The sequence below is a fragment of the Camelus ferus genome, chromosome 18 (assembly GCF_009834535.1).
Source record: "Camelus ferus isolate YT-003-E chromosome 18, BCGSAC_Cfer_1.0, whole genome shotgun sequence".
Classification (NCBI taxonomy): domain Eukaryota; kingdom Metazoa; phylum Chordata; class Mammalia; order Artiodactyla; family Camelidae; genus Camelus; species Camelus ferus.
Genome location: NC_045713.1, coordinates 16,573,001 through 16,598,711, shown reverse-complemented (window position 1 = coordinate 16,598,711; position 25,711 = coordinate 16,573,001). Strand labels below are relative to the sequence as shown.

Genomic DNA, 25,711 nt, shown 5'->3' with positions numbered 1-25,711 from the left:
TTCCCAGGAAGTGACGAAGTGGAGGTTAATGCCCCCTTCAAGGTCCTGATCAACTGTGATCTCTATGAGGCATTATTTCCAGCTAATTGTCTGCCCACTTAGCCAATGTTGTAAAGAAATGGGTATGTCTTCCCTTAGAAACGGATACGATGGGCACCCCCCACCCCCACCCCATTCGTTGCTTTTCTAGCAGTCCCTGTCATCCACTGAGTTCTCATCTGGGGTCTCAAAAATGTATCAACGTGGATAAACTGGAAGAGGACTGAAGCATAAGGAGCATATCCTCCATTCTGCTTAGAACGGAGGTTTGCATGCAAGAGAAATGGATCAATGCTCATCAAGCCAAGAGGGATAAAGTGCAGCATCGCAAAGCCACGCCCTGTTTCCGATCCCATTTTGTAACAACGCTTCTTCCCGAAGAGCATGAAACCCTGCAGCTGACCAGTACCGGCCTGAACCAACACCTTCTATCAACCGGGCTCCTCCAGGACTTCCCCACGAAGAAAGCAAACAGAGTTTCGCAGAAGTCTTTTTATTTTTAACTGTAAGTTGCCCCGTGTTTTGCTTCTGTAGTAGAACTCTATTAACCGGAACGTTTAATTGTTTACAACACCTCACGCCATAAACTCAGAGTTTACAATTAGTGCTTTTCATCCCAGGGGCCAAAAGCTTTGTTATGGAAATTTGCCACTACTGGAACAATATACCTTTAAATGCTGGGTAGGTTTTATGGATAAGAAAATTAAAAGCTCATTTACACAGATGGCCAGTGACTTGCCTAATGACAGAGACCTTGTTGGTGGCAAAACTGAACAGGTCACTCCTGTTACTGGAAGACTGTGAGGGCAAGAAAAGAAGGTGGAGGTTGGCTAGCTTTTAATGCGACTGTTCTCTTCCTGAATGGTGACAGGCTTCACTTGGCCCCTGAGCTAGATTCCATTTCTGAGTCTCCTTTTCCTAGATCCCAAGGGAAGTACTAACCCCTGTGGTTGTCAACCTGTCCTTTATCCACAATACCCTGCAGTTGGCCAGCATCATAGCCACAGCCCATGTCGGCCAACCGTACTGGTCGGTCTGTCTCTGTGAGACGTTCAACTTCTTTCTAGGGTGCTCCTGGGTTTCTGAATTGCTGCTTGTGATTCCAACATGACAAATTCTGCTGCACTGGGATTTGACCTCAGTTTGATCTCCTGGTGTTCTCTGTGCTGTCCCTGTCACTCCCCCCAAAAGGGGGGCCCCACAAGACTCTGAGCCAAGAATTAATACCCAGCCATCTTCATTTTGTTGCAAGATTGGCTACCTGTCACCTGCTAATGGCCACCAGCTCCTCAGATAGAATCCACATTCCACACAGTTCATCTATTTAAAGCCTACAATTCAGTAGGTCTTAGTATGCTGACAGAGTTGCGTGATCATCACCAAAATCAATTTTAGAACATTTCCATCATGCCCCGCCCCAAACCCTGTACTCAGTAATAGTCACTCCTCTCCCACCACTGCTCCCCCAGCCCTAGGCAACCACTATTCTACTTTTTGTTTCTCTCAAATAGTTTCTTAAAATTCATTTTCATTCCAGCTCATTGGACTAGTGGATGGAGTCTGGGCTCCTCCTTTTGGCTTTTTTAGGTCCATAAAGTGGAACTCTTGTCTCCATCTACTCAGTCTTCCATCTTTCCTCTGCTTTTTCACCTGCACTTTTTAATGCACACTCCCTACCTTCGTCTCCTCACCAGACCCTAAACACCCTGTCCTCACTGTGCAGTGGGGAGTTAACTCAGTGGACTTGGGTTGCCCAAACCCCGCACATTTCTGAAGAAAGAAATGAGTCTTGCCAGGCTCCTGAATGATAACCAACAAACCCTTGGAATAGCCTGCCTGTTGAGCGTCTTTGAGGCTCTGGTCCACGCTGTATTAACTTCACCTCTGCCGGGGGAAGTGGGGAGGAGCTGGAGACTGAGTAGCCAAGGTCAGCCACATGGGTGCTCCATGCCGACAGGAGTGACCCCCAGTTAAAACTGGGAACACCACGGCTCAGGCAAACTTCCTTGGCTGGCAACACTTTATACATGTTGTTACAATCATTGTGGTAGCCTGAAGTACTGTCCATGCACCTCCTCGGGGAGAGGACAACCAGAAGCCCACGCTCGGTTTATCCTGGACTCAGTGGTCCTATGCAGCTTGTTCCTTTGCTAATTCTAATCTGTGTCCTTTAACTGTAATAAATGATGACCTTGAGCAAAGCAGCTTTTCTGAGCTTTATGACTCCTTCTAGTGGACCAGCAAGCCCGAGGGTGGTCTTAGGGACCCCAGACACACTCATTGTCACTATTATGCCTCTGTGTTGTCTCTCATACACTCTGCTGGTGCAAATCCCCTGCAGTTTGCAAGGCCCAGCGAGTCACAACTTTTCCAGGAGAGACAGTGCAGTGGGAAAGGGCACAGACTCTGAATCCCAGGTTCATCTCTTACTGGGCACGTGACGTTGTACAGTGTCTCAGTAGCCGTGCCTGTAAGATGGAGGCGATGATAATCCTTATCTTACAGGGCTAGGATGAGGTATACTGGATTTGTATTGTGTAAAGCAAAAGAAAAATGCTTGGCACATCGAAAATTCCAGTGTTAGTTACGGTTGTTTATAAGCTTTCCCATCCACTCCACTCATAAAGCAATTACACACTCTTGGGCCTCAAGCCTCCAAACAGTCCACGAACTCCTCCAAGAGGATCATGTGACTTACCAACACTGCCAGCCCCCCCGTGAAGCTCCCACCACAAGGCTGAGCACACAGTTGGTCCCTAAAATACATTTGTTAATGTGTAGAGATGATATCTCTATCTCAAAGTCTAAGAAAATCTGACTCTTCACCTGATGATTTCCTCTGTGTAAGCCAGTCATCTTCCTCTGGGGAAGAAAAAAAAAATAACCTTCTCCCTTTATATATATTTGCGCACAGAATTTGAGATGCCAGCAGCCATACATATCCAGGACAGCCCTTTCAACAACCGGAGTCTAATGGGCTCTAATGGCTCCTGTACCTTATAATTTATTATCAAATTATATGTTGGATTAAGGATGGCTAATTGTTAATCATCAGCTTGAATTAGTTATTAATGAGTGATGTCGCTAATTACAGGGTCACCTAACACAGAGCAGGCGGGCACTGCTGACACTTCACAGAAGATGCCTGACTCAGCGTCAGCCAGTGCCCTGAAAGCACCGTGCTGTAAAACGTCCCATCTCTTGGATGACTTCATGGTTCCTTCCCTCCCGTGGTAAAAGTCACGGGATTTTACAGCTGGAAAGAACTGGAAAGATCAGCAGTTCTCAAGTTGTGAGCTACAGACCTCTGAAGGCTGCTGAGCTAAGGCGGGTTTCCAGGAATCCACGGTGCCTTCAGGCTAAATCTATTACATCCCTCTTTCTTATCTTTGCTACAATTTTTCACATACCTGGACATGATGCTATGAATAATACCATTTAAGTTTGTATCAAAGCACAACTGAATTCATTGTGGTTTTTTGTCAAGAAATCTTCATGGAAAATCTAGTGAATTTGTATTTCTGGGCCCCCAAAACAGCCATCAATTAGTTTCTGTGTCCTTGGTCATCTTGGCAATTCCTCCAGACCTTTATCACTTTTCCGTAGCCCCCAATCCAAGGCCTAACTCTCACTCTTAGCAGTGATGTTTGCCTCTTAATTTGGAAGGAAAATGGGGGTCATACAGCATAAGCTCTCTCCTCCTGCTCTTCAAGACCAAACTAGGGGTGGGCGTAGCTCAGCAGTAGAGCACATGCTTAGCTTGCAGGAGGTGCTGGGTTCAATTCCCAGTATCTCCTCTAAAAATAAATAATAAAACCGAATTACCAGCCCCCTGCCAAAAAATAATAATATAATACAAAAATAAATAAATAAAAAAGAATTACTGAACAGGGGCAGAGTATAGCTCTAGTGGTAGAGTGCATGTCTAGCATGCATGAGGCCCTGGGTTCAATCCCCAGTTCCTCCATAATAAACAAACAAACAAATAAACCTAATTTCTGACCCCCTTGCCCTAAAAATACCGAAGTACTATCCACATTCTTGACCCCACCCCCTACTCCTTCTGAAGGGTCGTTCTTTGCCAGTCAGCATCCTTCCTCCTTTAGAGGTCTTCACATCCTCCCTCTCTCCTTGTGCTGTGCCCTCAGCGCTATGTACTGTGTTAAAACGGGAACTTTCATGTCCATATTTGAGCTGAGGATGTTCAGATAACAGATGCTATATTCAAAGAGATCGTGCAGAAAGCTCAAAGCAGGTAACAACAACAATTAGCTGAGTAATGAAGGTGAGTAAGTGGAGTCTGGGAGAGGACTGTGTCAGGAGAGGTTCCCTGGAGTGAGCTGTACCCTGAATCCCCCTCCGGGCATCCTACCATCTAAATCTAACCCAAGCCTGGTGGTCAGTGCTCCTGGCAACGGAAGCATCCTCACTGGTGCCTGACTCATGATAAACAAGGGGAAAGTGGCTGATGGAGCAGATGGGGGCCCCGCATGTGGGGAGCTGCCTCTCCCCTCCCGTGGGGGAGGAAGGTGTCTAATCTTGGAAACCGGATATGAAAGCCAGAAGGGACATTGATCTGTGGCCACATTAAACGAGGTCACAATAAAAACTCACTATACAAAGGAATGAAGTATTAGAGGGGAAAATAAGCAGGGTGAGAGATATGGGAAGTGCCCTCATATGCATTTTCCCATAGGTTGAGAGTTTCATAAAATCATAACTCTGACCTTCTGTAGAATGGGTATTATAAACTGGAATTAACTGATAGCTTTTCCCTTGATATGATTCAACCAATGGAAACTACAGTTTGGGTACACAGGGTAGCTCAAATTTGGAAAGAAATCTAAAGGAATTCATCCTTTTTGTTGAGAGAATTTTAAGAAATTACATAAATATATAGTTATTTTTACAAGATGAAAATGATGATCACTATTAAGTCTTCTTTCAGTTCTCAACTTTCCTCAGAGCACTCCCCCCAGACTACAGGTTCTCAAAGGTAGGGACGATGTCTGGCTTTACTGATGTATTTCAGAAGCTAGTAAATAGATATCAATCGTACTTCTTTGAATGAAGGAATAATTATTTTTAAAAAATACAATAAAAAGGAAAGAAGCACTGACCTGTGATGCAACGTGGATGACCCTCGTAAAATCCATGCTAAGTAAAAAAGAAGCCAGATGCAGAAAGCCACATATTGTATGATTCCACTTACATGAATTGTCCAGAAACAGGCAAATCCATGGAGATAGAAGGTAACCTGGGAGCAGTCAGGGGCTGCGGGGTTGGAGGAGCAGGGAACGCTTAACACACGAGGTAATTTCATCCTCTTCCTAACCGTTCATAGCCCTGACTGCTCTTCTTTTTCTTTCTTTTTTTTAATAATTTCTTTGGGGGTAATCAGGTTTATTTTTTTTTTTTTAATGGAAGTACTGGGGATTGAACCCAGGACCTCGTGCATGCTAAGCACACGCTCTACCACTGAGCTGTACCCTCCCCCCGACCTCTCTTCTGAGCCGCGGCTGTCACTTATCCATTCATCTGTTCACCAGATATTGTCAGCAAACCTACGAAGTGCTAAGTGCTCACTAGGCACCGGGGTTACAACTGAATGAGCCACTGGCTCAGCCTCAGAAAGCATATAGATCAGTGAGGGATTTAAAAAATGGTAAAGAAAGGCTCTCCCATTGGGAGACCCATGTAGAACACCCAGCACTGGTTCTCAATACAAGCCCTGGGGATCTTTGGGAGGCCGGCTTCCAGGCATTTGTGAACTTCCTGAAATTATCTGCAAAGTTCTGTCCACTTACACACGCTCAGGAGTGACAGAATCTACGGCTTTCTTCAGATTATCGAGGAGGTCCTTGACTCAGAGAAGCTGAAGCTCCACTGGTCTAATGATCTAGGTTGTTGATGTGACATTGGAGATGATGTCACTTTGGAGAAAAATCAGGGCTTAAGACCTAGATTTGAGAGCCTTCTCTGCACAGAGGTGACAGCTGGGTCTGAGCTTCTCAAAGTCTTTCACTGAAGAATCTCGGGGGCGGAGGGCTGTGAAACCCAGCAGAGATAGGAGGGAGATCTCTTTTGGCTTAACTCAAGCTCCAGGAAGTCCAGCCGTGTTTCTGCTACGGCTTTGAGTGACCCTTTCCCCAAACCTCTCAGCCCCACAATAATGTCACAGACCGCAGGTGCCTGCAGCTCCCAGGGTGAGAACTGTGGACTAGGACTGTCCTTGGGAACGACCGAGGTCTTTAAGGGAGCAGGCGTAGAGCAAAGACCAAACTCTGGGGGCCCGAGCGGTCAAATCCAGTCTAGACTCATGTTGCTTGGCCCTCGTAGTTTTAAAGAAAAAGGATTTATTGTCAACATTTAGAAGTCAACAGATTTCACCAAATTATGTGAATTTGTGTCTTTCCTTAAAAGTCTGAGGACCTGACAATGCTGGCCCTGTGTCCCCCCAGCATCACCACATAGGGCTGGCAGCAGCTGCCTCCTGGGTGGGACGTGTGTTCTTCAGTCCCCACCCCCATCCCTTACACTCGGCTCTGCTCTCTTCAGTGACACCTGTCCCCTATCGACACCTGAAACTCTGATGCAGACAAAGAAGAGCAGAGGAAAAACAGAAAACCTTTGGAAACAGCTGTTTGCCAAGCAGGGGGAAAAAAAGATACATAGAAAGAAAGATAGAAAGAGGTCAAACAGGAAGGATATAAAATCCCCTTAATGCAAAATCTATATTGTATTGACTACTGGGAAGTATCTAAAGACTCATCCAATCTAACGCCATTTGGACTGTGAAAAACTCCTTGCCCCATCCTTTATCAGAATAAAATTATTACTATTAAAATACTGGGATCACAGAGAGGAGGGGAAAACCACCATATCCTGACATTTAAGAAATGGTACTGTAACTGCTTAATAATATCAGAAGGGCCATAAAAATCCTTTCGTACAATTAAGTATCTCCATCAACTATTAACAGATTAAGCATTTCGTAAGCTATGATACATGAAAAAAAGATCACTGGTATTTGATTCTATTGTGTACATCAGAGAGGCATGTCATATGAATGACTCACGATCACGACTCCATTTTCTTGAGTTTTTTTAAGATGCATATTAATCTTCCGTCGAGGTTACCGTAACTCATGAAATACATGCTCTGTTTTAGATTAGTGCCTCACATACGCAGGGAGAGCTATGTGTTCTGGGCATCCCAAAGCAGCGTATCTATTTCTTTTCCTCTGCCGCTAACACCATCGTCACACTTTCACTCCCTTATCTGTCACGGCTGGAGGTCAGCCTCCCCGTGCGTCAGGGAGGAAACCGTGTTTGGCCAAAAATATGAAACTGTCTATCCGTCGCTTGAACCCTAAGCTTTCAAGATCTAAAGGCCATCTGAAGCACTTTCTGTTAATTTTCTTAAATCGTAGTAAAATGCATAAAACATAAAATTTGCTGTCTCAACCATTTTTACGTGCACAGTGCAGTAGTGTTAAGTACATTCACGGGATTGTGCAACCAATTTCAGAACTCTTTTCATCTTGCAAAACTGAAACTCTGTACCCACTAAATAACAATTTCCCATTCCGCCCTCCTCCCCAGCCCCTGGCGACCACAGTTCTACTCCCTCTCTCTCTGATTCCAGCTATTTTAGGCACGCCATAGGAGTGGAATCATGTAGTATCTTGTCTTTGGTGACTGGTTTATTTCACTTAGCACAGTGTCCCCATGGCTCATCCATGTTGTAGCATGTGTCAGAATTTCTTTATCTTAAGGCTGAATAATATTCCATTGTGTGTGTGTGTGTGTGTGTGTGTGTGTGTGTGTGTGTATAAAACACATCATAGTTTGTTTATTTGTTCATCTTTTGATGGACATTTGGGTTACTTCTGTCTTTCGGCTATTGTGAATAATGCTGCTATGAACACAGGTGTACAAATACTTCTTTGAGACCCTGCTTGCAACTCTTTAGGGTACATACCCATAAGTGGAATTTCTGGACCATATGGCCACTCTATTTTTAATTTTTTGAGGAACCTCCACACTGTTTTCCACGGCAGCCGCATCATTTTATACTCCCACCAGCAGTGCTCAAGGAGTCCAACTTCTCCACATTCTTGTCAACACTTGTTACTTTCTGTTTCCTTTTTGTTAATATAATAATCATCCTAATGGGTGTGAGGTGGTATCTCAACCATCAGATTTTAAATATCCCTGAAGGTTATGCTGTGGGTCTCAGACAACACTTCAGTGATGAGTCTACATTATTATTTGCAGAAATCCAAGGGTGTAGGCCTGCAGCCTTCCAAGCAGACATGGAACGTCTAGGCTGCCAAGGGAACTGAGCCACGAGACATTTCCAGCGGAGCAAGTTATTGGTCCAAAAGATCACCTTCTTTGTTGCATAAATTCGCCCATGGGTGGCTCTGCTCTAATGGAATATGTCAGCTTTCAATTTGAGCCAGAAAATAAAAGAATATGGAGAGGGGAGGGTCCTGCCCATTTCAAAATCCCACACTTGTTTATCAAAAATTTATACACTGAGGAAGAACTTCACGGATCCTTGCGGAAAGTCCTCACTGCCGTTCCACAATTGCCCCTTTATACCAACACACATTGCCCTAAAATGGGGCAAACTGAAGACAGAACCATGACGATTTTAAGTCAGTTTTGACCCTGACGTAGAAGTCACAGAAAGTACTGAACTGTAACTCGGGCATCACCCTGGTTGAAAATCAGAGCATTTGTGGTGGGCTGCACAACATGCTCCTCGCCTCCCCCACTCCTCCCCACAAGAAGTCCACATCCTAATCTCCGGAACCTGTGAATGTCACCTTACACGGGAGAAAGGACTTCACAGACAGATTCAGTGAAGGACCTTGACAAGAGGGAGATTACCGTGGATTAGTCACGTGGACCCCAGGCATCACCCCAAAGGCCCTTATATGAGAGAGCGAGAATGTCCAGGGAAGAAGAAGGCCACGTGATGGAGAAAGGGAGGTGTGACGAGAAGAGCCTCTGGAAGCTGGGAAAGGGCAAGGAAATGGATCCTCCCCTCGAGCCTCCTGATGGACCCAGGCCTGCAGACACCTTGTGTTAAGCTCTGAAAGGCTCATTTCTAATGACTGCCCTTTAGAACGTAAGAGAATAAATGCGTGTGCTTTAAGCCACTAAGCTTGTGGTAATTGGTCCCAGCAGCCACAGGAAGCAATTACGACATCAAAACCCACCTACTTCATTCGACATCCTTTATATTTGAGCTTCCCAACTGGCCGATCATGAAGGGACTGACCCTCTTGCCTCCAGGGGAAGCTGGGGCACCTGGGGTGAAAATCATGACGGAGCTGCCCAAAGGCCCTGGGTTCCCCGTCACATGTCCCTTTTCCACTTGTCCCTGCACCCACCATTGTGATCGTCAGGCGTCCAAGTATGATAAAGTTCCAGGAACTAGTACCTTTCAAACGTCATCCTTAAAAGCTCCTGCACACAGTTCATCAGACACGAGGAAGAATAAAAAAACATGCGCCTTCCCACCGCTGCCCACCTTTCGGGACTGCCGTTGGATAGGCTGCACTGGAAAATTTTTAGCGAAAAGAAGCGAAACTTTGATGGGAAGACACCCCAAGCTCCTAAAGCAGCTGCCTCCACACCGCAGCTCCATCCCCAGGTGGTCTCTCCCATGCCCCCTCCCTCCCGGGATGGGGCTCCCCTCTTCCCTGGGACCTGGGGACTCAGAGGCCACCGGGGCGGTGCTTGGCACAGACCTGATGGGGAGGGAAGGGTCCCCGGCGTCCCACCAGTCCTTCGGGGGGCTGATGTACATGCACCACAGCTCCCAGCTGTACCCGTGGGCCGAGTTCTCGTACCGCTGCACCTCGAACGTGTCCTGCTTGATGTTGTCAATGGAGGGGAGGATCACGCGCTTCCGGTTCTCCTGGATCCGGGACAGAACCGGCTCGGCCCTGAAACACAGAGACGTAGAGATTTCATCTCTCCCCTGAGGCTCACCCACTCTTCAACTGGCACACACCCCAAGACGGCAGACAACGAACAGAAGCCTGGAGTTACAGCCGGGGCTGTGGGCAGGCGGGGACTCAGATGGATGGAAACTGAAGGCCCCCAGGGGCAGCTCCAGGCAGATCAGGCAGCTTGAAGGGAGGACGGGGAGGTGCTGTGACGAGCAGCTCAGTCCCTGTCCCTGGGGGGGTCACCACATTGCTGCCCACGTGGGCGTGACAGGCATGAAGAACTCAGAACATGAGGGCTTCTGCCCTAGAATGGATGGCTGGTCTGTGATACCAACAGTGTGAGCCAAAGCAAGGCCCTCCTGACTCTAGGATTTGTACAGCGTTTTCGGTTTCCCCCCAGGCACTGGCCGATCCCTCTGTTTTTTTTCTGCTGGAACTGAATTACCTTCTAAATAGGTCACTTCTGCCCTTCATGGCCTGATTTCAATGAGCATTTCGCTAGCTTCTTTGTGCATGTGACTGTTTCCATTGTTTTAATTGATTATTTAATTGATTTCTTAAAAGGGATTTAATTGGCTGGGTTAGTGTCGGCGGGCAGGGATGAACTGAATGCAAAGGCAGGCAGAATCCTGCCTCCCAGCTAGCCCGCACCCCCCGGGGCTGCAGCACGCGATAGGCAGGGACCTGGCTCGGGGTTCAACGCGTGGCCCTGCCAGCTTAGGAGAAAGCAGATGGTCAGACACCCTTGCCAGGGTGCGTCTCCGAGGAAGACGTGGGAAGGGACCATTTCCCACATTCGAGAAGGAAAAGATGGCTCTCAGAAGCCAGGGCATTAATCTCCCTGCTTAGAACAGAGCGCAGGCTTTGGAAAAGAGTCAAGTGAAAATCCCATTCCTCTGCATTATTTGGAAGAGTAATGAGGACGCTCGGCCTCCATCCCATCTCTTTTCATTTGCAGCTATTGAATTACCTGTTGGCACATTTCATCTTTCTATTTAACATGAGCAATAAAATAGACCCTGGGCCATTTACTGCCTCCAATACTTCTGCATACACCACAGAGGCGGATGCCAATCGGGACTGACGTCCCATGATGTCTAGGTGCACTTCAGAGCTCTGTCCTCCCCCAAAGCCCTCACTCTTGCTATTGTCCTCCAGGAATGCCCTTGTGCCCGGGAAAGAAGTCTAGGATGAACCTACACAGGTTTATCCATCAAGTGCCACCTCTCCCAGGAAGCCTGCCTTAATTTCTCCCAGTCGAAGACTCTCTCCAGCCTCTCAACTCTTAGACCATCTGCCCCCTATTCAAGTCACTCTGACCACATGCTGTCTTGGCTGATCTTTGAGCACAGGTTTATTTTTTCTTTATAAGCTCATGATAGCTGATGTTTATCAAGCACTGGGCATCATTCTGAACATTCTACGTGTGCTACACTGGACTAAGATAAATCTCAGAATAATTATATGAAGTAAATACTATGATCATCATTTTACAAATGAGGAAACTGAGGCCCAGGGAGATTAAGGCACTTGTCCCAGGCCACACAGTTTCTAACCTGGATAGTCTGGCTTTAGGTCCGGTCTCTAAGCTCCATGGCCTCCTTGAACAGCGCACCCTTCCCCTAGGCTGGTCTGGTGCCATGCACGTAGAAGCAGTCAGCTCAGCCCATCGCTGAGCGGGGGAAGTTGCTGAGCATGGGGCAGAAGACTGTGGTTCAAATCATGCCTCTGACGCTCAGGAGCTGGGTCTTCCAGTCTGTCGCAGAGCGTACAGCTGTTCCCAGGGATGTGCTCCCCTCCTTGGGGACGTCCCGCCTATTACCACGAGGCCTGAGGTGCTTCTCTGCAGAGGGATGACCTCCCTCAACATCAGTTACTGTTTAGCTTGGATGTGTGACCTGCTTTGGATAATAGAAAGTGTGACGATGTCATTTCTGAGCAGAAGCTTCCATGGCCATTGCAAGGTTCAGCTGTGACTCTTCTCCCTGAGCCACAGAAATGGCACTTCCTAGGCAAGGGTGCTCCTTGAGTCTCAGGTCACAGAGGACATATGGAGCAGAGCCACGGACAGACAACCCACAGCAGACCTGCCACGTGGACAAGACGGAGATCATTACTGCAGTAAAACCTACTAGAAGTTGTGACACATGGTCTAGCTGCCATGAAGTCATATACCACTCTGGTCCAAGTGTGGAAAATGAGTCTGAAGGGCTAAGATAGGATCACAGAGATCAGTAAGAATTAGCCTATAGGGTTCTGGAGGGTGGATACCAAATCTTGCCATATTTTCAACCAGTTGAGTGACCACCTGTTCCAGTTTGCCCAAGACTGTTCTGATTTTACTACTGAAGCTCCTGCATTTTGGGAAATTGCTCCGTACCGGGCAAACCCAATCAGCTGGTCATCCAAATCACAGCCTAGACCAGTCTTTGGGGCACAGCTGTCATCCAGTAAGTACTGGTCAGTTGGTTTAAGGGAAAGATAAAAAGGTCTGAGCTGGGAAAGTGGAGGTCAAGACAGAGAAGAGGGAGACATGAGAAATAGAAGGAAAAACCAGCCAACACTGGACGTGGACTGGATGAGGAACATGATGGGGGCCAAGACTCAAGTGAAAGGGACTGGGTGGTGCCAACAGTTTCAACGGGAAAGAAATGAGGAGGGACTGATGGGGAGGGAAGGGTGAGACAGGGCAAGGCTAACATTCCAATGGAACATTCAAGGGCATCTGTTGAGAAGGCTTCGAGCTCAAGTGTTCCCAGACTTGAGTGAGCCTCAGAGTCCCCGGGGGGGCTGGTTAAAGCAGACTGGCCATCCCCTGAGCGTCTGATGTCATAGATCTGGGTGGAACCCAACAATCTGCATTTCTAACAAGTTCCCAGATGACGCTGACGCTGCTGGCCTGGGGACCACATTTTGAGAATGTGAAGCTCAGGGCAGCACATGTGCAGCTGAGTGTGTATCAGGGTCTGATGGTGGCAGGAAAACCAGGAGAGAAAACTGGGGTCTGAGACGGCAACAGATACTCATGGGCACTTGAAAGGGCCGGTGTTAACGGTGACTTCATGCTCCAAACCTTTGTGTGGCCACGTGCATAACCATTCTTTACCCAGTCATTAAAAGGATTCTAAAGTTTGTTTCAAATGAAAAAGAATAGACATTTTAAGGTTTAATTAGTGATGGGATATTGGCTCTTCAAATATGGTACCATGAACGGCACTTACTGGTATAAGTGTAATGGCATCATTGAGTGTAAATGAACACTATTAATGAAATGAAAGACCCTGCTTTTTACTAATTAAGCAACCCTGGCATAGAGGTTTAACCTCTGACTTGATTTACCATTGGTTAGTTAGAAATAATCATATAACCGAAAAACTCGAATCCAATTTTAACATTCTCATTAGCTGTTCTGGGCATTTTCGATGCTTCGCTCTTCTTACATTCAAAATCTTCTACTCCCTGTATGCTTACCAGTTTCTCTCCTATTGTTCTGGAAAAACATCAGGGGCTACCACCGGCAGGGAGAAACCCTTCCCTTCCTCCAAACGATGTTAAAGATGATCCCATAAATTCTGGGAAGCTTTGCCTGAGTAGGTAGAATTACAAATGAATTGCTTGTTTCACAAGAACAGTCAACCATCCTCCCTAGAAATGGAAACAAGCAAAGCAGCAAAAGAGAACAATCGGAATCTGTCTGTCTTGTTCCCTTAGCAAGGACTGTCTTGAGTTCTGTCCAATGCATGCATCATTTTCACTGAGAATTTTAATGATGGTGATGATAGTCATGATGGTGAGGATGATGGTGATGATGACAATAACAAGGATGAAGATGACAGACTAAATAGGCAACAGACACATTTCACCCTGCTTCCCAGTTCTATCCCAAACCACGGTCCACCTTCTTCTCAACCACCCCTTCTCCATTCTTTCAGGGCCCCCAGAGGAAACAGGCAAAGTGCCCCACCTCCCGAACTCTAGCCTTCCAGACCCTGCCGCAGGTGTGCTCCTAGGATTCAGCTTGTGACCTACCAGCCAGCGGTGAACTCCACGTGGGCATCAAAGAAGCCGGTGACCTGGCCAGTGGCCACCTTCCAGCCCTCGATGCGAGCTCGGATCAGGCCCTCTCTCTTTTGATTTCTCACCACCTTCACGAGCCCGGGGTAACGTTTGTGGACATACTCCTCCAAGGGGGCCTTCAGTTCCTCTACAAATGACAAAACACAGGAAGGTCCATGTCAAAAGTGCATCCAACCCACTGGGAGGCCAGCAGATCTTCAGTTAGTTCCAGGATTGCAGGAAAGTTTGCATGTTAGGAATTTAGTAGAAAAGACTCCATTCCATGTGAGTCAGACATCTCTGATTTGAGATTTCTTTGCTTTCCGGCCCTCCCTCCCTTCCTTGGCCAGCATTCCTGTCCTCCCACTGTCCCCTGAATCCTGTTTATCAACTTTATATGGGTTTTCCCATCTGTCCATTTGCTGATTCTTACAGTATGTGTTCTGGGAGGTCCAGATCCATAGTCACGCACTACATGCAACATTCACAGGGTTTGTGCTTTGGCCGTAGGACATAAAAGAAGTCCTTGCCCCGCAGCAGAAATGCTACCGTGACGGGAGAAGTGACGCCGCCAGGGACTGAACACTCCCTCCTGCCATCAGCAGGTGGCAAAAAGTGCTTTATTCACATGATCTAACTTAACCCTTACAGCAGCCCTAGGTGGTTGCTAGATTAATTCCATAATTAACTAGATGAATTCCACTCTGCAAATTAAGAAATAGTCTTAGCAAGGCGAACCTGTCTCAAGGTCATAACCTAGGAAAACGGAAGAGCTGAAACACAGGCCAAGTGTGTCTAACTCCACAGACATAAAGGGATACCTCTGGATACGTGAGAATCACTGACTCATCACAGGGAAACATTTAAAAATTTTTCTTTTTTTCCCCTATCTCTATGAGATGACTAAGTGTCAACTAAACTTACTATGGTAATCATTTCATCATGTATGTCAGTCAAATCATTATGCTGTACCCCCCAAACTTATACAACGCTGTATGTTAATTATATCTCAGTGAAAATAGGGGGAGAGGCGGGAAACACCAGGTGTAGAAGGATGGATGAGGAAGGGGTGACAGAGAGGGGATTCTGAGATGTGCACACTCTGAGGACCGGTCCACAGACAATACTTTAAGAGATACTGTCACCTCTGACTTTGCTCTAGAAAAACCCAAAAGGCTGCAGACGTTGCACAGACCCCTCACTTCCCAGTCATACATACATGGCAACTCTCAGCAAATAAAAGCCATACATTTGCAGTGTATGGAAAGGCCGACCTCTCTAGGCCATGCATGTTGTCCCCGGGAAGGATGCTGCCATGTGACCCAGGAGGAAGTACAGAAGATGGAGGTTTAGATGGATGGAAAAATAGGCCTAGAAGCCAGGAGTATGGTTCTCAAACTGGAGGCCGCATCAGTATCAATTTGGAAGGGGAGTGTTGAAATGGATTGCTGCCCCGCCCCCCAGTTACATTTCCAGAAGGTCTAGGCTGGGGAACCACACTCTGAGAACCACTGAGCCCGAATGCTGGGCAATTGTTGGTGTTTTGGCCGGTTTTGCCATCAACATTGCCGTCATCCCAGAGCTGGTGAGGGAGCTGGTGGAGAAGCCAGGTGATGGGGACCCTCTGCTGTGTCAGTCACCCCAGTGATGGCACCGAGGCGGCCCAAAGAATTTTCAGCTTCTAGAGGCCACCTACATACTGAATGGTGGCTGCGTTTTCCTGTCTGTTAATTACATTTCTTGGAGCAAGAATTCTAGCAAGAAGGTTGGGCAGGCCAGGCTGCTCAGTTGGTCACTCACTCCCCATGAGTGCTGGGCAGGCGGGCAGGGGAAGAAGGGATGTGCCATGGAGGGCAGAGGACCACGCACAGGCCCTGCACCCACGGAGTAACACGGTGGGAGTCCCACCCACTCCCTAGGGTGGGCCCAGGAGGGCAGGCATCTTGGGAATCCCCGTAAGTTCAGGGAGAACATTCTGAGCACTGGGCGCCACGGCCGGGACCACAGACACCGTTAGCCTTCGGGGGCTCCTGGTGAGCTGGGACCCCGCTGTGGCTGTGCCCCGTGACCGGGTGTCCACTCCTGGCCACGCCAGTCCCCTGTCTACGCCAGTCCCCTGTCTAAGTATCAAGGGCTTCCCCTGTTTGTTCAGCAGTTGTGACTGAGACCTCAGCGGAGAGAGACAGAGGCATTTGCAAGTTTGGCAGAAGAGCGTGGTTGACTAACATCGCCCTTCCGCGACTCCAGGCTAGCGGGACAGGGACGTTAAAGCGCCTCGAGAAGTCTAAAAGGATAAAAGGATAATGCCTAATCGTCTGGAACTGGCCTACGGCTGCTGAGAATAAATGAGATTTACATACAAAGCCCTTGATATGCATTGAAAATGCTATTTCTAATACTAATTGGTCTCTTCATGTTGTTACTATAGATTAATTGTGTTAACTCCCTGTGAACAACAGCGTTATCTTTCCAGCTAGTCAACATCATGTTAAAGACCAGGGCCCACTGTATAGGGGCAAACACCATCCTCGGTCTTCCAAGGTTCAGGGACACATCTGAACACAACTGAAGTGACCACCTGGGGCTTCCAAGGGAACACTGAGGGAGATGCCGGCGTCCGCGCAGCAGAGCTCAAGAGCAAGCACCACTGAGAAGGCTTCACTCCCCAGTCCCTGGACGTGGCTCCGGACCTCAGAAGGGATTGCGTTGTGCCCCTGCCTGGATTTAAAATCAACTCATATACAAGCACTCCCTCAAGATGCTTACAATTTACTCAAGGAGATGAGATCTGTTAAAAAAAAATTTTCCAATATTCAGGAGCTAATGGCCAAAGAAAAATGACTGTAGAGGGAAAATGCTAGTGTGGGGCAGTGGGGTCACAAAGGGAGAAACGATTTTGGCCGGTGGTGTCCAAGGAGAAGGGAGTGTGTGAGTTAAGAGCAGGTTTGGACGTGCACGCTCACGGTTCCAGAATTCACAAACACACAGCAAAACACATAGGCGTGGAATTGGATCTGCTCAGGTGGCAGAGTCACTGGTGTCTGGGGGACTGGGAAGACACTGTTCACTAGAAAAGAGGAAAAGAAGGAAGGCAGCAGAAGAAGCTGACGAGCTCAGCTGGGGACAGGCAGAGCTGCCAGCAGGCTTCCCGGGGTTGACTCAGAGTGAGAAGACAGGGCACAGAGTGTCAGGGACACAGTGGGGAGAGACAATGGCCTCAGAGGGAGTGAGAGTTCCTGGAGACAGAGCGAAGAAGACTTAGAACCCCACTTTGGGAAACATGTGCATTTGGGAGGCAGGAAGCAGAGCTGGAGGACGAGACTGGCCAGAAACAGCATCACAGGGGCAGAGTCATATCAAGGGTAGAGTTTCCGAAGAAGAACCCGTGCACTGATTTTATAAATATTTATAGAGTGCCTACATGGCTGAAAATGACATGACCCCTGTTCTCAAAGAGTTCTTCAACATCCAATGTCAGGAAAGTCAAATGCATTAGATAAAATGAGAGCTGAGAACAAGCCATTGGTCTAGACAAATTGTAGGTTCCTGATGGGACCAGTGAGAAAAAGGAATTCCCTTCTGGATGCTGCTGGGTCCTGCAGGGACAGGGTTCGCTTCGGAGAAGTGGGTGAGTAGGACTGCTTAGGAGAGATGTCCAGAAAGGCTGTGCGAGGGCACAGGGGCTGTTGAGATTTGGAAGTCGCTTTAAAGTGAAAAAGCCCACAAGTTCACCAAGCAAAAACAAAGCCCCCAGGCTCACCATGGAAGGAAATAAATCCTCAGCCTGACAGTAGTAAGAAGTGTCACACCCATCACCTAAGATCCTTTATCATCCTTAACAGCTGAAACTGTTCCTGGACATTATAATGACAGTAAGAAAAACATTCTACATAAGCTTTTTCTCACAGGCAGACTCAGAGAAGAAAATAAAAACTCACTTCAGCAAAAATAAATGTTTACCTTCCGGTGTTATCAAATCCAATAGTAAATTGGTCTAGAGCCATTTGGGCATCCTTGTGTTTCGTAAGGTTTTTGGTAAATAGCCTTTGGGGAATCAAGAGGGGAGAGGCAACCACTGCCTGTGAATAGAAGGGACGGGAAGGGAGATACATCTAGTCCTTAACAAGAAAAGGACCACCTACCATCCAGGCTTAAGGAGTACACATCGGCAACAAGAAAGTCACAAACAGTGAGAGCTAAAGCAAAAAAACATTATTACAGATTTGCAGCCAGATTCTGCACTTTCAGTGATACTAGCAAATAAACCATCAGTCTGTCCCTTGTCTCTAAACCCTGCTCAGAAGGAAGGGTTGACCTAGAAGACTCATGTCCACCTGCTCTGCAAACCAGTGCATGAACCAGGGTGCCACACGGATGTGGCTTGGCACCACACTGTCCAGGGCCGGGCCACGTACCTCTCAACCCTCATAGTTATCAAGCCTTGATGATGAGACTTATTGAGTGTTGTCCCTCAAGGTCTGGAGACTCTGGACAATCAGTCTAAGGTTATGCGGGTGTTCCTCAAACTTTGCCTCTGCATCAGAATCACCAGTGGGTCTAACGAGCTCCACGAGGCTGCTGCTGCCGTTCTGGGGAACGCACCTGGAGCAGCTCTGGCTTAGAGCTGCTCCCCTATGCAACCCCTTCTGTGATGGAGGAGCCCCTGCGTGGGGAATAGGTCTCATTCGAACTGAGCAGACATTCCAGAATCCTAGTTTTGGCTACCGCCCATCTCTGCCTTCCCCACCACCTGAACCAATCTGCTCTGCTTTGTCTAAAGCAGAATAAGCTCCTTGGAGATGCTCTCAATCTACATGGGAGGCTTTGTCTTGCCATTTCCGAAACTGAGAGCCTGACTGCTGGCCCCCGAGCCCCGCGTGGAACCACCTCACAATTAGGTCAGCCCCTCGGCAAGGACCCCAGAAGTTCCTGGCTTCTGGTCTCACTCCCACCATCTATTACTACGAGGAGCACCACAACTCCCGCAACACCACTCCTGCTGCCATCACCACCCCCATCACCGCCACAGCCACTTAGAACCGACACGTCCCCCCGCCAGCAGCTGCTGAAGTGTGGGCATGCTGCTAGCTGGGAACGCATGGGTTGTGACAGCTGGGATGAGAAAACAGCACATATGGCATGTTCCAATTAAAAAAGAAAAAAAAAAAAAAGAAGAAGAAGAAGAAGAAACCCAAAAACCAAAACTGCCTGCCTCGAAGCCAGCACTCCTCAGAGTGTGAGATTCCTCTCCACCCAGGAATCACCTGGGAGCTTGTGAAGATGCAGGTTCCCAGGTCCACCTGAAGTGTTTCTAATTTAATGGGCATTGGTGGGGTTGACCAGCACTCCAGATGATTCTCCCACAAACCCAAAACTTCTCAAAAGCCCTGATTTATTTTTCTCCCATTGTTTTTACCATGGTAAGATACATATAACACAAAATTAAACACGTTGACCATTTTAAAGTGTACAATTTGGTGTGGCGCAACCATCAACACTACCTAGTTCCGGAACTTTCCATCACCCCCACAAATAAACCCCACACACACATTCAGCAGTCACTCTCCATTTCCTGCCCGCTCCCCAGCCCCTGGCGACCACTAATCCACTTTCCATCTCTGTGAATTTGCCTCTTCTGGATTATGTCATAAAAATGGAATCATACAAGATGTGGCCTTCTGTGTCTGTAACCCTGGTCAATTTTGAAGGGGGGTAGGGGAGGGGAGTGTGAATTTCAACCCTTCGGAGGGTCTGATTCCTTGTTGTGCTCCTGTGAGCTTCTCTGATGCCCATTTTGGTTATTTGGTTGACTGGAAGCTTATTCCCAAAGGACTTCCAGATTCAGCGAAGAGGGTTCTGGCCTCCCTGAGGCCAGATCCAAGCCTGAATCTGTGTTCACACCCCTAGGGCCGCCCTGACACCAGTCTTTCTCCCCATCAGGGAACTTCCAGCTCACCCTGCTTGGGGCCCCAACGCTGGCACAGGGGAAAAACACAGTTAGCACAGAGATTCTGCACAGCCATGAGGCACGATGCCCTGCATTTCTACGGTGTCTTTTTTATGAGATTTTGTTTTAAAATGTGCAAATCATTCATAATGCCATCAAAAGAACACAAAAATAGATTTAAAACACCTGGGTTTTCTGGTCCACCTGAGAATAGCTTTATGCCTGGAATAGCTAACCAAAAATAAACGAGTAAAAGTGGCCAAATATCAATAATCTATTTTTTAAAGTAATTTTTTAATTAAAAGAAGGGAGAGAGGGAGAAAGCTCATGCAACATGTGGGGTTTCTCATCTGTCAAATGCAGACAGTAAGTTCCAGAAACAAAGCCGGGTTTTGAGGGACCTGAAGTTCACATATCTGAAGGATCTTCTTTAAGAAAAAGAAAAAAAAAATTCTTTTGGAAATTTTACCAAACAATACAGGTGTGTTAGGTGCCCCCCACTCCAAGGGTCTTGAAGGGATCACGCAAGTGAAAGGATCCAAGTCATCAGCTTCAAGGTGAGTATTCCCTGTGAGGCGGGCTTCACGGATGCGAAATTCCTTTGTGGCTGACAGTCACTACTTTTCAAACATTTCAACTACTACGTTTGTCTGTATCTATAATGAAATACCGATATCCCGAAACTGCTTGCCAAGCTGACTAAAAATGTCAGCTCACCATAAAATGCTTCCAAAAAAAAAGAGAACAACTCAGATGAGGACCCCTCTTGCAGTTAACTGGAGAATGATCTCTCTTGCAAACTTACAACGTTCCACGATTCTTGTTTTACATTTACCGAGTCCTAAGTGCCCCATTCTGTCGTAACCGCTTTCCCTCTAGTAGCTCTTCTGTCTCCATCAGGACTCTGTGAGGTAAGTGGCCCTGTTATCCCCATTTTACAGATAAGGACATTGAGACAGAGAGAGGGCAAGCGCCTAGCAGAAAGTCACACAGTTTGTAAGTGACATGCCGGCACTCCTGGTCATTCTGCCTGATTCCCGTGGATGCGAGGCTGCGAGATCTGAAGTGGTTCGTCTGCTCGTGTGGAACCGAGCCTCGCACGTGGCAGGTGGAGGCCTGACCCAGGTCTGTGCTGGAACTGGCTCTCTCTGTAACTTCGAAGCGCCCACAATTTCGCTCTGGGCTTGGCGTAGGCATCTACCTTTCTTTCTAGCCAGCCGTCCGCTGACAGGGGTTGGTCCTCTCCGGGGAAGAAGCCCTCTTGTTGACTGAGAGACTCAAAGGGAGGGAGCAGCAGGGAGAACCAGCTGAACTTCAAACTCCTCCAGACAGTCCCACCAAACTCAGGAAGGACAGCAGTGACATTAAGAACCACGCCCCCTTCTCCATCACATGGGCCTGTCTCTGAAATCCGAGCCTTGAAGAACACCAGTAGGGAGAGAGCCAGCATGTAAAAATGCCAGATGAAATGACACAGAAGGCGGCTGTATTGCCTATTTTATCCTCTGGGCATCTCTCAGCTTTGTGGACTAAATAATGCATTTTCCGACGACAGGAGTGAAAGAGAGGCCGAGGCAGGCGAGGCGAGAGCAAGAAACTTCGGGAAGAACGGGAGAGATTAAAAAGGGATGTTTTTGCTGTGTATGAAAGCATTTTAAAGGCGATTCCATAGTGAGATCAAAGCAAGGAGGGAAAAAAGCAAAAGGCAAAAAGCAGCAAGAAAAGAGATGAGACGTATAAAGTACCGAAGTGTTAAACTAAGTGCATCACACAGAGCTGTGCATTCAGGGAGAGGTGCTTTGAAAAAGAAACCCATCTCTGCTTTCAATTCCTTTGTTAAGAAGTTCCTCTCCACTGCATTTAAATTTCACCTTAAAAAAAAAATACAAGGAACCCAAACCAACAGGAAAACATCATAATGCCTATGGGTGGTGCCTCCAGATTGCTCCCCCAAATTAAGAGAGCGTTCCCCTATCCTGCCCCATCAAAAGGCAGTTGAAAAGTCTGGTACTTGCAGCTGATTCCAGTAATAACATGTGAATTTAAGCGATAAAATTTGTCTACAGCCTGGAGTGTGTTTTTCTTTCATTATGTTCCTTATTTACTGCGATATTGATTCGGAATGCTCTGAAGCTGGCAAACCTCTTCCCTGAAATAGCCAAAGTCACAGTCATTAAGGGGGGAGCAGGGGGGACAAAACAGCACACGGGAAACAGAAAGCCCTGGAGAGAACAGGGTCATGGCTCAGCGCTTGGTCACTTCTTGTAGTTTTCTTTCAATGCAGTTGGCAGCCGGGAATGGCAAAACCAGAGTAGGCATCTGGTCAGTTCCCTCTTCTCCATTATTTTGGGGACCTCTGCATTGAGAGCCCTGAATTCTCCAAGGGCAAAGGCAGTGTGGGTCCCGTGCACAGAGAAAACGCTTACGCACGCTCACCGAAACAGAGTGCACATGAAGGTGTGACGCAGCATGAAAATGCTCTGTAAATAGCAGCCTTTATTAGGGTCCGAAGGTCTGCAGAAACTAACATGTCTGTCTCTTCTAGCCCAGGGGAGACCTTCAAGATATTTAACAGCCAAAGATAGGCAGTGAACAGGCAGAACAGATGTGAGCCCGAATGTCACACCGGGACCTGCTGGCCGAACAGCAGCGCTGGGAATCCCAAACCATCACCGCACTGGACGTTCACGCAACGGGCACTCATTTGACCTGAAGACCCGAAAAAGCCCTCCTGATTAGGTAAACTCACAGGGTGCACAGGGCAGGGATATTCCGAGGTGGAAAAAGAATGAAAACAGAAAGGTCTCCAGGCAGGAGGGTGCCACAGGGCCACATGCAATTGGATTCGTCTACACTGAGCCTGGGGGCACCTGCAGAGGCAGGGACACACCTGGTCAGGAGGGTTCATCTTGAGCTGCTGCACGACACCAGGGTGAATAGTTAAGAGAGATAATAATGGTCCCTACCTGAGGGGCCGTTAGCGGTGGTGAATAAGAGAATGCATGCAAAGCGCGTAGTGGCTCAGTGTCGAGCACAAAGAAGGCACTTGGGAGATGCTAAAATTACTACTCATTTTTTATTGTGTGTATCGCTGTATATAGTTGATGGGAGAGCGGATACGCCTTGGGAAATACTGAGATGACTTGGTAAGGAGACTTGAGGTGTGCAGGGGAGGGAGTCTTAAATTGGAAGGAAGGGGGAAAGCACAGAGGGAGGTGACATTTCACAGGGAGGGGACAGATGGCTGAGTTGGAGCCCCGGCCTTTTGGCTGTGCTGCTGTGGATTGAAGCATTTCCCTCTCTGAACCTGAACATCTTTTTAAAAATGAGTATCAATGACCAACTCAGTGGCAGAGGGCACGGTCAAGACTCAAGGAGGTGTTTGCTCAGTTAGCATGGAGTCGGGCCCAGGAGCGGAAACGGAGTGCCAGGCCCCCTCTGCATTTGTGCCACTCTCTATGGGGTTCCTTGAGGGATAATTAACTTGCAGGCCCCCTTGAGGCCAGATAGCTGATGTCCCCCCACATGTGTAAGGCAAGATGGAAATCAGTGGCCAGGCAGGACCTGTCCCTGGGGACATGGAAGGCAGCCATCCTGCCCTCCGGGTAACAGGTAAGTAAAGGCTTTGTTCCGAGCCGTGTGCTGGTGCCGGGCACAGGCCCTCCCAGACCCTGTGGCACAGCCTGAGGCCAGAGATCCTTTGCCCAGCAGGCTGACCAGAGCTCACAGCTGAGGTGATCTAAAGACGCTCCTGTCAATGCCAACGCAAGCATCCGCCCTACTTTCCCAAGAAAATAACATGAAAGCTCTGGCACAGCTCTTTGGAGAACAAAGGTGAAAACTGCCCCGCCTGGCCTCCCTGACAACTTCCCACCCACCCCTGGGCTTCCTTGATCCACCTCTCCCTCTGCCTCACCTGTCAGCCCCGCCGATCCCCCACCAATCCCCCACCGATCCCCCGCCGGGGCTGGGCTGTTCAAGAGTCTTTACCCTTCCTTGTGCTCTGAGGCTGCACAGCACTGTCACAGGATGAGGTCACACTGTCCCTCCTCAATCTTGTAGTCCAGCAAGACCCCCTTCTCTGACCAGGACTCTCTCTCTGAAACTCCAGTCCACCTGTCAATTCTTACACATCGAATCCCACTGCAAGCTTCCCTCTCGACGCCCGAAGCTCCCTGGCCCCTAGATCTGGGTTCGTCCACTTCCCCTCATCGCTGTTCCCTACCATCCAAATATCCAAATTCTGTCTTTCATGCGCCAACTCAAGTACCACATCCTTCTCAAAAGCCTTACTTATTTCCCCAGCTTGTGGGAACCCCAAGTGTGAACACCATTGATGTCGTCACAACATTCAGGGTCGATGGTTTGTCCACCCTGCTCCCTCCGTTTCTGGAGGTTTCTCCCAGGGTTACTGGGGATAGTTCTGCGCATGACCCTACCCCCCTGGCCACAGTTGACAGGCCCAAAGAAGGGCCTCTGACCCAAGCTAGAGCACCATTTCCCTTCCCTGGGTTCTCCTGGAGAGGTGGTCCTTCCCCCTACCAGGGCTGAAGCAACAATTACAATGTCAACTCTGGCCATCTTTGCAGCCCTATTTCCCTCCAGATGGCCTGGGGAACTGGCGGTGGCCAGTCTTCACAAGGAGAAGCTCAGAGACAGCAGAGACTCGGGACAGAGAACCCTGGCAATGTCTGACTGCCTGGGTCTGACTTGCCCTTGGCCCAGCCTCACTCCTGTCCCTGAGGTGTGCCAGCACCTCCAGGATCTTGTATTGTTGGGTTCTCTCTAATGAGAACCGAAAACGTGATCCCAGGGCCAAACTTTCAGCACACCTTTTGGATTACTCCTGGATCTGCAGGAATCCAACCCATTCTTGGTATCATAGTTAAGGTCACTAAGGCCAGAACAGAAACTTTTCCTCCACTGGAGGTTGGGCTGGAAGATTAAAAATTAATTTTTTTTTTTTTTTTTTTTTTTTTTTTGCAGGAGATGGAATAAACGACCAAAAAAGTTCGCTGGAACATGTGTTTACCATCGCTCGAGCAATTGCACTCTTGGGCATTTATCCCAGGGACGTGAAAATTTATTTTCACACAAACATCTCTACACCAATATTCACAGCAACATTACTTGTAAAAACCCAAACTGAAACGACCCAAATGTCCTTCAACAGGCGAGGGGCTAAACAAACTCAGTCAACCCATAGCGTGGAACACCGCACAGAAGTGAAAAGGAGAGGACTGCTGGTGTGCACAGTTTGGGTGGAAATCAAGGGACTTCTGCTGAGTGCAAAAGCCAGTCACAAAGGTTACGTCATGTATGGTTCAATTTATAGAACATTCTCGAAATAACAAAATTACAGAGATGGAGAACAGATTAGTGGTTGTTAGGGGTTAGGGATGGGGCGGTTGGAAGTGGTAATAAAGGGGGAACATGGTGGGCCTTTGAGGTGATGGGACAGATCTGTATCTCAGCTGTGGTGGTGGTTACACGAATCTGCACATGTGATAAAACTGTATAGAAACACCAACACACACACACACACACACACACACACATTAAACTAGTGAAATCAGAATAAGCTCTGTGGATGGTACCAAAGACAGTTTACAGGGTATGATGAATGCACTAGAGGTTTGTTCTCTTGGGAGGTAATTAGGTTTATAAGACCCCTTGTACATTTTTGCAACTTTCTGTGA

The 25,711-nt window shown here is 47.9% G+C and overlaps 1 protein-coding gene across 2 annotated transcripts in view; it reads right to left on the bottom strand.

Moving 5' to 3' along the window:
* The window catches only part of GALNT17 (polypeptide N-acetylgalactosaminyltransferase 17), a 364,964-nt gene that overhangs the window by 153,542 nt on the left and 185,711 nt on the right, over positions 1 to 25,711 (bottom strand). For both annotated transcript variants that reach the window (XM_006189465.3, XM_032460329.1), the window contains exons 4-5: positions 14,039 to 14,213; positions 9,806 to 10,003 (exon numbers count right to left, since the gene is read on the bottom strand). In XM_006189465.3, the coding sequence (XP_006189527.1) occupies positions 9,806 to 10,003; positions 14,039 to 14,213 (373 nt within the window). The remainder of the gene's footprint in view (positions 1 to 9,805; positions 10,004 to 14,038; positions 14,214 to 25,711) is intronic.